Source organism: Clarias gariepinus, chromosome 15 (genome assembly GCF_024256425.1).
Source record: "Clarias gariepinus isolate MV-2021 ecotype Netherlands chromosome 15, CGAR_prim_01v2, whole genome shotgun sequence".
NCBI lineage: Eukaryota > Metazoa > Chordata > Actinopteri > Siluriformes > Clariidae > Clarias > Clarias gariepinus.
In genome coordinates this window covers 8,012,038-8,024,821 of record NC_071114.1, presented here as the reverse complement: position 1 = coordinate 8,024,821, position 12,784 = coordinate 8,012,038, and the positions used below count along the sequence as shown (strand labels likewise).

Genomic DNA, 12,784 nt, shown 5'->3' with positions numbered 1-12,784 from the left:
AAAATTACATTTCTTTTAGTATTTATTTTTTTATAAAATAAAAAATAAATACTAAAAGAAATGCTACAGTAATGATGCGCGATGCGTCCTCAGTCCTGTAGGTGGTGCTGTTTCCCGAGTTCAGCTTCAGCTCAATGTAGATTGATGTACTGTAGTTTTGTAGTTTTTATATACTGTATAGCTCATATGGTAAAAATAAAAATATTTACTTTTCCCCCCTCACATTCAGGTATTTCCGGTACAAGCAATATTGGCGTATATTTATCCCCCATCGAGATAAAGAACCCAAATTACAAATTATACTAGGCCATCAGGGTAAGACTTACTCACTCACTAATCATCTATACAGCTGTATACAGGGTCATGTGTGGCCTGGAGCCTATCCCAGGGCACAAGGTGGTGGACACCCTGGATGGGGTACCAATCCATCACAAGGCACACACATACACACACTCATTCACACACCATGGGCAATTTGGGAAGACCAATTAGTCTGTGTACAGTAAAGAATAACGTTTAACAAGGTTCAGATTGTGATTGCTAAATGACTGCGTCAGAACATCTTCTAAACTGAAGGTCACGTAAGGGGGTACTGGTATGAAGTGGTAGAGGAAGTGTAATGCTCAGATCTTAATCCAATCCAATCCGTTAACATCCATGCCTTAGTGCGTTAGAGTTGTTTTCTTCAGGACCTGTTAATACGTTAATAGCTATGTGGATTTAATGTCATTAAAAATTAGTATTTATATGGCTGTGTATTAGCAGTTTGTATAAATTATGTTGAAAGAATGAAAGAACTTTGTTGATCTGCAGGAACAACTCTAATAACAGCTTTCACCTATAAATGATGTCCAGATGATACATTACATCAAATTATGTAATACATTACACAATACATTAGTATCAAATAATTGCTCATCTTTACATTTAGTCATTTGGCAGATGCTCTTATCCAGAGCGACTTACATTTTTATCTTATTACACACTAGAGCAGTTGAGGGTTAAGGGCCTTGCTCAAGGGGCTAACAGTGGCAACTTGGTGGTTGTGGGGTTTGAACCTGGGATCTTCCGAACCTTAGTCCAATGCCTTAACCATCATTATGTGTAAGGATTTTAATTACTTATTATCATAATGCATGTTTTTGTGGGTAATCGTCTCCCATGTCTCAGAGCGCGTGCGTCACTCGTACTGTATAGTCAACATCCATGTGCGCGTGTACTGTTCATCATAACATTGTGACCATGTGTGTGCGCGCGTTAAGCAAAAGCAAGTGTCATTAGAGAGGTTCCTTGTTAAAGATCCGGAGTCTCTCTTGTTCAGAAAGCAGAGATTCCGTTAGTGTGTTAGTGTTAAAGACGTTTCCTGACAGAGCAGGAATGTGAAACACAGACAATACACACACTAAACACTGCTTTGTGATTCTTGGTGGAGCTAAAGTGTAGGTTAATTTGTTTTATTTTTACATTTTGTATTAATTATTTTTATATGACTATTATTGGGTTGTGGAATAAATCATCAGAGTTTCCATTATTTCTTATGGTGAAATATGAGTGATTTGTTATACAAGCACGCTTCTGGAATTATGCTCGCAATCCAATGTTTAACTGTATTTGTAAATCAGTTGCAATATGAAAGCATATAGATGCACTGATTGATCAGTTTAAGGAGAACATGGAAACTCCATGCACACAGAGAGCAAAAACAAGATTTGAACCCCCAGCCTTGGAGGTATGAGGTGCCAATGCATAACTCTTAGTCACTGCACCGCCCATATTATAATATATATGTGCATATATATGTATAATATATAAATGCATGTTTTTCTTGTATGATTAATGGATTAATATGTGTTGTTCATTGTTTGTTTTAAATTGCATAAAAAGTCCTATAAATTAAAGTTACACTTTATTATGATGGTCATCCACAAATAAAAATCCTAGTGCTAGCCGTTTTACGTTCGAGGGCCCCCATGACCATGTACACAGGATAAAGCGGTATATACAGTGAGTGAGTGACAGTACAGCTATCCATAGCTAGAAGCCTTGGAGGACAGATCAACAGCCTTGAACTTTTGCTTGTAATCGGTGATGCATACCTGCTCTGATAGCTTTCTATATTTGCCAGCATAAAAAACAAAAAAAAGCAATTTGGATCAAATAGGGTGGCCTTGGGTCCTCACAAGGCATAGATGAGTCTTGGGGGCCCATTATCCTGTCACCAGGATCCTGTCATTGATAATTAATGCTATTGAACTCACAAAAATGTTTTGTCTTCCCAGTACCTGTAAAATACCACATTGTCTCCGGTTCAAGAGTGGCTATGAGATAGTCGTAGCCCATGTCCTGGATACGTGTATGTGTGGTGGCTCTTGAAGCACTGACTCCAGCTCCTTGTAAATCTCCCCCAAATTCTTGAATGTGCTTCGTTTTTACAATCCTCTCAAGGCTGCGGTTATCTGTTGTTGCTTGTGCACCTTTTTTCTACCACATTTTGTCCTTTTATTCAACTTTCCCTTAATGTGCTTGGTACAGCATTCCGTGAACTGCCAGCCTACTGACCCAGTCTGAGAGACCACATAAAGGCTCAGGAAATCTTTGCAGGTGTTTTGAGTTAATTAGCTGATTAGTCTTTTTCACAATATGCTAATTTTCTGAGATACTAATTCTGGGTTTTCATTAGCTGTAAGCCATAATTATAAAAACTAAAAGAAAAAAACTTAAAACATATCAATCTGTGTGTTATAAATCTATATAATGAGTTTCACTTTTTTAAAGTGAATTACTGAAATAAATCAACTTTTCGATGAAATTCTAATTTACTGAGTATACCTGTGTATACAGCACTAAAGCAAAGTGGGATTTACTAACAGCTCGGCCATCCTAGCTCACTTTATTTGTTTGATAAATTCTACTTCATGTATGTTTGAGCTTAACTAAAGTTAGTTTTGTATCCTTTTTTAGAATGTTATTTTTTTAATTATTGGAAAAAAAGGTCCCAAAGGCACCAATGTCAGAAATCACCCAATTTATTACAATATTAATTTTAACCTCCTATTTAACACAGTTGAAAGGAAGCTTTTCTTAAATACTTCTAAATAAGTGTTCTGTGCCACCTAGTGGTAAAAGGTCGCACCTTCTGCCAATGTAAATAGCAAGAGCTAATGTTAACTCCTCAGAGGCACCAAGGGTTTCTGTCTGACAAGAAACTGTTCCGGAAATAGATGTGGGCAAAAAGCTTGTAAATGTGCATGAAAAGTTTTATATTAATGTTTAGAGAAGTTATTCTTCAATCAAAGTATACCAGTAAACTCTAGATTTTAAAGACAACTACAATTGTGAAATGAAATAAATTTTTAATGTATAACCACATTTAAAATGCTAAATGTTTAAACACCTGCAAAGGATTGGCACCCTGTCCAGAGTGTACTCTGCCTCGTGCCCAAAGTCTCCTGGAATCCACTCTAGGCCTCCTGCGACCCTGAATGCAGGATAAAGTGGTATAGACGTTGAGTGAGTCATGTTTACATAAGTTTCATGAGTCATGTTTACACAGTAGTACATAATGTAAATATGTACCTTTACCTAACTGATTGTTTTTCATATTGTATAGAACTGTCAGTTCTTCAGAATTAAGTAGTTCTTAATAAGTTTAAATAATTTTAACCACTCACTCTGTTCAGATACATGTAATTAGTTCTTAATATTCATTAACCACAAAAGTACAGTCAGAAATACAAAAAGTAATTAAAAAAAAAGTTTTTAAAGATTCATACCTACATTTGTAAAAATTAGTAACATTTCTTTTATAAAGCTCTGCATAGTTTTGCAGATAAGTAAACAAAGTACAAATACAAAGTGGAGACAACTCATGTCCTCAATGTGTTACTTTATTTTATGATTTCTCTCATCAGTGAACAGTTACAACTTCTCTCACTATGCTAAAACACATACCCAGTGATAGTATAAATAGCCAATCTAATAATACACGTTTCAAATACCGTACATAAATCAAGTATCCAAGTATTTTAAGTTACGCACATCAAATAAAAAGGCATACAAAATATCGCAGAGGTCCAGTTTGAAGCCAAAACACAAAAATCACACTATTGACATGGCAGTAATTAGTAAACAAAGTTTGGATAAACGACACAAACTAGATCCCATACCTTCCACGTATACAGAATTATTTTTTTTTTCATTACTCAGGTTTTATCCTGCGTTGATATATATATATATATATATATATATATATATATATCTGCAGCTGTTCCCAAATGCCATCACGTTATCCCCACAAAGCCTCTATTCATTTTAATAAGGCATTTTAAGATCTTTAAAAACAAAATAAAGATTTAATGATCACTATGCTGTCTTATAGTTGTAAAAAATACTGTTTGGCAGAGGGTACTCCTGTAACAGTTTGACAAAATATGGGTTTACAAGTCAATGGCTGGAATGAAAGATGCAACACATTAGCATCTGTCTAAATTTGAACAAAATTATACACCAAAGCACTCACTGCCAACAGATGCAGCATTGTAAAATCAACACAAAAGGGGATACTTAAGTGATTTTTTTTTCATCTTTTCAGTATTTTCACATTTATCAATTAATAAGTAGTAACTGTCCACATCACATAAATTCATGGATTAAGTGGTTCCAGCAGGGCTTCGGCACAAGATTTACTGGATGCAGCAATTGTTGCGATGGCCGTTGGAATCTTTGAAGCGAAGACGCATCTTTGGGCGATATTTCTCCAGGTAGAAAAGCTGCTTGCTATTAAATGCCCCACGGCGCTTCCTGATGATACGGCAGAACAAAAATTTAATAGAAATAATCCTTAACCGTGCATCTTTTTATTTAACTCCCTAGTTTGACACCAAGCTCTTTATTAGGAACAAGACCAAGCTCTTACATGCAACTTCTAATCAACCAATTGTGTAGTAAAAATGCAAAGCATAAAATCATACAGATTCAGGTCACAGCTTTGTTCACATCTCTGATTTCGACTGTGACATGATTGTGCAGTTTGATTATTTCTATAACTACTCATCTAAATTTAATTAACTTAGTCATTGTTATAAATAACAATGAGACAAACGCACAAACCAAAAAAGTGTGTCTATTATATGTGCTGCAGCAATGAGTCCAGTTCACAGTTATTGTAATAGTTTTTACATACAACAAAAAGAATAGTGCATCCTACAGAGGTGATCACACTTTACTGTTGGTGTGGCAATTTTTTTTTTTCTTGGCAGTCTTTGGGACTGTTAATGCCAATCAATAATTAAATAAATGCCACAGACTATTTGAGTATTGTTACTGACCATAATCACTTTGTGGGCTGCTACAATTTATGCTGCTATTTCCAGCATGATATTGCACCATGTCACAAAGCATAAATCATTTCAGTCTGGTATCAAAGAAAATGAAGTATCCTTTAGTTGGCTTCCCAGTCATCAGGTCTATATCCAAAAGAAATCTGCAGAAATTGAAGATGCTTTAATGTCAACATGGGAAGACAACGAATTATAAACGCTTTATAGTGTGATTTCTGATCTGTTACCAACAACCAAACCACAAAGTCACAGAGGTCACACCTTTTCTTCATTCTGATTCAACTAAAGCTCTTAATCTGCATCTGTATGATGTTTTGCATCGCCCTGCTGCCGCATAATTAATTGGTTAAATAGCTGCATGACTGAGGATGAAAAAATTATGTGGTTTGGACAATTTTTATAATTTCAAAAACTGGCAGTTACCCGGGGTTCATATCTATTAATAAAATGTTCTTAATAAAGTGTCTGCTGAGTATATATAACCACAAAAAAAAGCCTAGTGCTAGGAAAGGCTAGATCAAAACGAGATCCAATGACACTGTCAGACTGTTTGGTTTCAGCATTCTCCTTCTTTAGCAACATGGCACTCACAAATTTAAACACACTTACTGTCGGATGAACTGAACGGCATCTTCATACTTCATTCCACACTCAATCATAGCGAGAGCAACCAGGACTGGGGCTCTGTGGGAGGGGAACACACACACACAAACACACACACACACAGTTAATGCAAAGGGTTCAGTAACTTTTTCCGTATAGGCAACAATTACTATACTACATTTTAGAGCTTGCTGGGTTGCCGATTGACAACAACCCACACATGGCCAAAAATTTGTGGACACCTGACCATCACGCCTACATGTGTGGAGCCATTACTATGTACGTTCTTAAAAGTGGGACTTTCTATACAGAGATTAGATGTATTCTCTTAGTCAGTCCAGTTGTAGTTATTGTACGCATGCCTGTTGTATGCATAAAACCCTTCTGTAAAAATGTAAATTTACAGTATACATATTTCCTTATAAATATGCAGTTAAGTACCTCTGCTGTATAGTTCAGCGCATAAAGACTTTTGAGACACTATAGACTATTCTACATCAAAGTTGGCTACCAACACTAATCAGTTTTCTTTTTATAGTTAAAAAAATTCTTACAGTCTTACAGTCTTTTTTATTCAATGTATGAACATTTTTAAAATTAAAAAATTATTTTGAAATCTGAGACACTCATGACAATCAGGAAACATTGACAAGTTTTCAAGCGAGAAAGTGCTCATCAGTGTTTAAGGTAGCTGTGCATAAAAATCACAATGTTCTACAGTTCCACAGTCCTATCATATCAGTCCACATATCTCCTGTATTCATACCCATCAGTTATGACAATAAAACCACTGACAGATATGACAAGTTAGTAGCTGAATACAGCCACCATGTGAATAGTTAGTTCTTGAAAATTGTGTTAACAGCCAGAAAAATGTGCAAGCGTAAGCATCAAGCGACTCTGACAAGAGCCAAATTGTTAGGGCTAGGACAGGTGAGTCAGAGCATCTTTAAAAAAAAAAAAAAAAAAAAAAAAAAAAAGCAGGTCTTGTAGGGTGTTCCCAGGAAATAATGGTTAATGCCTAACAAAAGTAGTCCAAGAAAAAACAACTGCTGAATCAGCAACAAACCCATGGGAGCTTGTGGCTGACCGATGTGTGTATGGGCAAGAAAGGTACGCTGTTAGGTCTAATTCCACAGAAGTGTTACTGTAGGAAACTGCTGAAAAAGTGAATGCTGGCTTTGATAAAAAAAAGTGTCAGAACACACAGTTCTTTACAACTTTCAGACCACTCAGGGTGCAGAGGCTCATCTGCTACAAAATGCACATAGGCTTCAGAGATGGATCATGAAGCAAATGAAAGATGATGGCCTTCGCCGATGAGTCATGTTTCTTTTTCTTTATGTCATGTGGACTTTGTGTGGGTGTTTACCTGTGGAAGAAATGGCACCAGAATGCACTATGGGACGATGGCATGTCGGTGGAAGGAGTGTGCTGCGCTGGACAATGTTCTACTTGGAAACTAGAGTACTGGTATACAAATAGTTCAAGTTCAAGTAGGCTTTATTGTCATTACAACCATATACAGTTAGTACACAGTGAAACGAAACAACGTTCCTCCAGGACCAAGGTGCTACATGCAACATAAATTTACAACATAAATTAACAGAGACACTAAACTAGCTAACCAAGAGGCCTAGTTAAATAGAATACCTAGCTAAACTATTTTTTTTTTTTACTGTAGACCAAGTACATTCCTTCATGGCAACATTATTCCCCAATTGCAGTGACCTGTTCCATCAAGATAATGCCTCGTTCCACCCTAAAGAAATTATTCTTCCAGAATGGCCTGAGGAACCAAGGCTTTAAAATTTACCAGATCTCAAACTAATGGAGGGGGATCTACAGTATTAGGCCTGATGTGTTATGATGTCATGGCGCGTCATTGTACATAAAGTAAGCAGTGAGCATAGGAATAATGCACTGCTGCTGCTTGTGCACACACATGCAAAATCAGTCAGAAAGTAAGAACCAGATCCCTCTAGTTTGCATCACACCTGTAACATACAGATTACCGATGGTGACTTCATCATACTGCTATGCTCTCCATTGACGTCTTTAAATAAACTCCACCTACTTCTTCCATGACACTTGAGCTGTTTTTTGGTAGCCATAGCTTCCTGCTTTGCAGCTGTTTAAAAGGTTTCAGATTGCTCCTGTAATTGACGAAGCTAGCTGACTGACTTTTTGTCTGTGACAATGCAGCATGAACAACCCTTAATCAGGATTTTTTAAATGAGATCTCCATTTCCCCCGTAACACTGACAATCTTCTCATTTTGATCAAAGCTCTCAGTCAAGATTACTCTTACAGTACATAATGTTTCATATTTAAATGTCCTTTTTAGTGGAAATTGTGAACTTTGTTTTTGTTGTATTTGACTGAAAAAAAATAACATGTTAAAAATTTGAACTTGGAAACAGTCGTTGTAAAATTAGAACGCAAAGCAAAACAATTTAACCACCCCTTAGCCTTATTTTAGCCTTCAGATACAAAGGTTACATCACACCAGCAACCATATCAATCATTTGACATAAAACATTACCTTCCAAGGCCAGCTACACAGTGAACAGCAATGCAGCAGCCCGGCTCCTCCCTGAACTTAATCCTCAGAAGATTTAACCAGTCTTCAACAATCTGGTTAGATGGAGGAGCTCCGTCATCAAATGGCCAATCCTACAAGGTTTTGAAAGACAGAAGAGAAGACTTGTGTTTTTTATATATATTTACATTGCATTCATCTTCCTTTTGAAGTAACAAAATGTAGAGCAGATATAAAAAAAAAAGTTTAAAAAAAAATCACACAACCAAGATTTTCGTGATGGTGGGGGAAAAAAAGAATGTAGGTTAAACCATCTCAGGATAATTGTGAAACTCAGGTAAACAAACAGATGTTTTTTTGGGAAGGACTTTTTGGCTATAACACTATGTACAGTTATAAAATTTGGCTGACGCCCAATCCAAATGACGTATCCAGAGTGATGTTCATTTATCTCATTATACACCTGAACAGTTGAGGGTCTTGCCCTCAGGTTTGAACCTATGACCTGTCTGTTAAACTACAGTATATATTCATTAAACTAACTTATCCACTAAACATATCGCTTAACCTGTGCAGGGTCACAGGAAACCTAAGGCCATCCCAAGGAACTAAAGGTACAAGATGGGGGTATACTCTAGTTAGGCTGAAAGCCCACTGCAAAGCACACACACTTGCACTCTCAATCATACACTACAGGTAATTTGAAAACACCAATCAGCCTACACAGCATGTCTTTGGACTGTGGGAATAAAGCATGAAGAGAACATGCAAAGTCTATGCACAAAGACCAGTGATGAGATTCAAAGGCACAAGGTGACAATGCTAACCACTAAACCACTGTGCCACTCCCTCAAAAATGTTTGGCATTTAAAAAAAAAAAAGAAGAAAAAAAAAGAAAAAAAAAGAGAGAAATTCCCCTCAGCGAAGCACAGAAAAAAAGCAGCACCATGCTCAGGGGCTTTTGCTTGTATTCAGGCATTATGCTGAAGTGAATAATAAATAGTTCCAATTACCAGTCAATTTTGGCACAATACCATAAGGGTTCTGCTACAACATTTAAGATGATTAAAAATTTCACCTTTTAAAATGGAAATAACTAACACCTCGAAATCAATAAAGCAATAACTTCACCAAAACAAGATCAAAATTTTGGAACAGCCTAGCCAGCATGCTCAAATTTAAATTTTATTTGTCACATACACAGTCATACACAGTACAATATGCAGTGAAATGCTTAGACAACTGCTCATGACCTTAAAATAATTGTAAAGACCTTGTAAATGAAAATCTGTGGGGTGAACTAAAGATGCCGGTGTAGAGGAAATGCTCAATTATTTTGGCACAGGTAGAATTTTTTTGCAAGTAAGGACGGCAACATTTTGATATGCCACACTGACCTACTCTTAATTCTGAGTGAAACTGTAAAGGTCATTCACCAAAGTATTAGTTTTGGGGTGTGCACACTTGTGCAGCCAGTTTATTGTGTATTTTTGGCATTAACAAAACGCATTGTTTTGGTATTAATTAATAGGCTGCAATTACACATAGCTTTGACATGACTCATCTTCTTTTCAGATTTCCTACATTACAGAAGAATGGCATTTTAAAAGGAGTGGGTAGACTTTTAATATCCGTTGTAGCATAATTTTATAGCTTAGACTGGACTTACCAGAACCTGAATGCCCTCTTTGGCCACCAAGTTGGCATCATATGTTGCCTCACAAACTCTAACAACTGTTGTTACACCATACTTTTTAAGTTCCTGTAAAAAAAAAACAAAAAAAAAAACAATGTGAAAATGAACAATGATTTAATTTCAGAAAAATTGTAAGGAAAAAAAAATAGACAAACACAAATTTAATAAACATGCAGGCTCACAGCTGAGCATTTGGCAGAGGCTCCCAATTACCATCGTCAAGGAACATGGTACGCATGAACAGGTAGGTAACTCCAGAGTTTGAATATGATAATTTGTGGCTTTCGACCGGCACTTAAGGGCAACCTCAGCCAAAACCGCATTTACAAATCTACAAAGTGCAATTGCTTAAAAAGGCTCACCTCTATGAATTTGTTTAGGGTGGCATTTGTAGGATTGTGGGTGATGAGGAACCTCATGTTTTTATAGGTGATTTCCACAGGTGCGGGTCTGTTCATACGAGCCATCGCTGACCAAAAAACCAGGTCGACAAAAATGGAAGAAGACTTCACCAAAAAAATATATATATATTTCTGCAGAAAATCAGGAAGAAAGGGAGGGAAGAGAGCAAATACAAAAAAAAACCTAAAGAAAATCGACTGATGAAAAAAATAACTTATAAATTAAAACAAAAACAACAAAAAAAAAAACAGGCTGGTCCTCGGGTGAGCAAGGAAACGGAGGGCCAACGGGGGCAGTGCACTTCTGGAGATTTTTTTTTACCCCATCCAGACTGGTCTGGCTGCTGTGGACGCCCCGCACTTTCCGTGCCCGATCCGGCCAACGTTAAAGCACTCACACAAGTCTCTCTTCGGGTGAGGTAGCAAGGCTCGCCGTTCACTTGTCTGCATATACGCCGTGCTGAGCCTGGCAGTAGTCTCCACTGCCCTTCAGAAACTCCATAAATGTGTGACCCAATACACCACAGAACTGCTGTAATGACACAGACAAGAAAGATGGAGGAATCAGAGTGCGGCAAAAAAAGAAGGGAAATACATCTAACAATGTGACATCATCTACAAGTGAAGCCGGATTGTGAAAGCATGTCATGGCATCATATATTGTTCTGACTTCCCTGCCTAAAAAAAAAAAAAAAAAAAAAAAAAACTTAATTTAACGAGACAAAAAATATTACTGCTGCCAGCAGAAAGGAAATGGATTGATTGCTAAGTAATGAGTGAAATAAATAGAAAATGTGTTTACCAAACTATATGTCAAAGGAGGTCAATCAGCTGAGCTTGTTTTTGATCAGAAGATTTTTTTCAGGAAGGACTTGCAGTATTTTTAGTCAATCTTTATCTAGCATAATGGATTTATGGAAACCATGCAAAATATAAATCCGACATAACCCAGTCCAATTTGCAGCTTGATTATTGACTTGATTTGATTCCCATCTTATCCGGCTTCCAACCTCGTGTGTGAACTTCAACAACCAAGATCAATAATGAAAAGGATTTGAATCATAATAGATTCCTGAAATTAGCAATGTAATTAGTCAGCCCCACTTTAAACTAAGGATAAGACCTAGACATAAGCCACAGCTAGGTAGAGACCATACAAAGAAACAGCAGTGATATGAAGATTTCGCTAGGATGCATAATGTGGATGCGGCAAAATGGGAAAAAAATCTGGCTAGCCTACAACCTGGGGCCCAGCACCGCTTACCTGCAAATGTCTGTGCTGTTCTATCAGCTTTTACACCCTAACTAATTAATGACCGTAATTGTAAAAACATTTACACAATGTTAAAAGAAATATCAGCCTGTTCTTTAGGCATACTACACACATATAAGGGTAAAAATACGGTCCTCCGGTTACATAGCTAACGTTGCTTAGCAACAACATTAAGCTAACAAAACAGAAATATCGTCGACAGAAAATCCTAAACTAAAATATTATTCATGACCCATAATAGAAAAATGCAAGTAAGAATTGGTAGAAAGATATAAATTATTAAGAAATTTAACACAATTCACTCTTTTAAGCGTTCAGGTTGTTATCGCTAATACGCCGGGGTAGGCTAAGCTAAGCTAAGCTAAGCTAGGACAATGACCTCGTTTTAAAATCAGTTCGGAAATTAAAAAAAAGAAAAGAAAACAAACCAAATATTCACACAAATTGACGTGAAAGAGTGTTTAAACCTGTATATTACTTACTGGAATATGCTTACTCATTGAAGATTGTAGCTTAACCATAAAGCCGGTCCGTAGAAAGTCAAATATCTCAAGTGTATCTCCACCATACAGCCGCGGCGCGAGCGTCGAGTCTAATGAGGGGCGGCACGCGCGCGCGGACCAGGCAGCCTGCAGGAGCCGCGCCCTGAGAGCGGAGCGCGCGCGTCACGAGCAAAACCAGGTCATCACCAACACTTACAATAATAATAATAACTGTAATTCCTATTGTATTAGTAACAACAACAACAACAATATATAGTAAAATATATTGTTAAATAAAATAAAAAAAAATCAATAATAATAAAATTAATATTATAGTAGCCCAATATTAGTATCAAGTGGCCAAGCACTATGACATCAGCAGTCCTATGATGTCATAGTATGTAAAAGGCCTTCTTGTTTTTTTTTTCCCACCAATCATCCAGGGCTT

The 12,784-nt window shown here is 36.9% G+C and overlaps 1 protein-coding gene across 1 annotated transcript; it reads right to left on the bottom strand.

Annotated features, from left to right (window-relative positions):
• Positions 1–3,871: 3,871 nt before the first annotated feature.
• On the bottom strand, positions 3,872–10,795 carry ptp4a1 (protein tyrosine phosphatase 4A1). Its single transcript, XM_053513799.1, has 5 exons — positions 10,543–10,795; positions 10,154–10,246; positions 8,488–8,618; positions 5,949–6,023; positions 3,872–4,800 (listed from the first exon to the last, which is right to left on the bottom strand). The coding sequence occupies exons 1-5, from the start codon at positions 10,645–10,647 to the stop codon at positions 4,683–4,685; spliced, it is 522 nt and encodes a 173-aa protein (XP_053369774.1). The 5' UTR covers positions 10,648–10,795; the 3' UTR covers positions 3,872–4,682.
• Between the last annotated feature and the right edge of the window lie 1,989 nt (positions 10,796–12,784).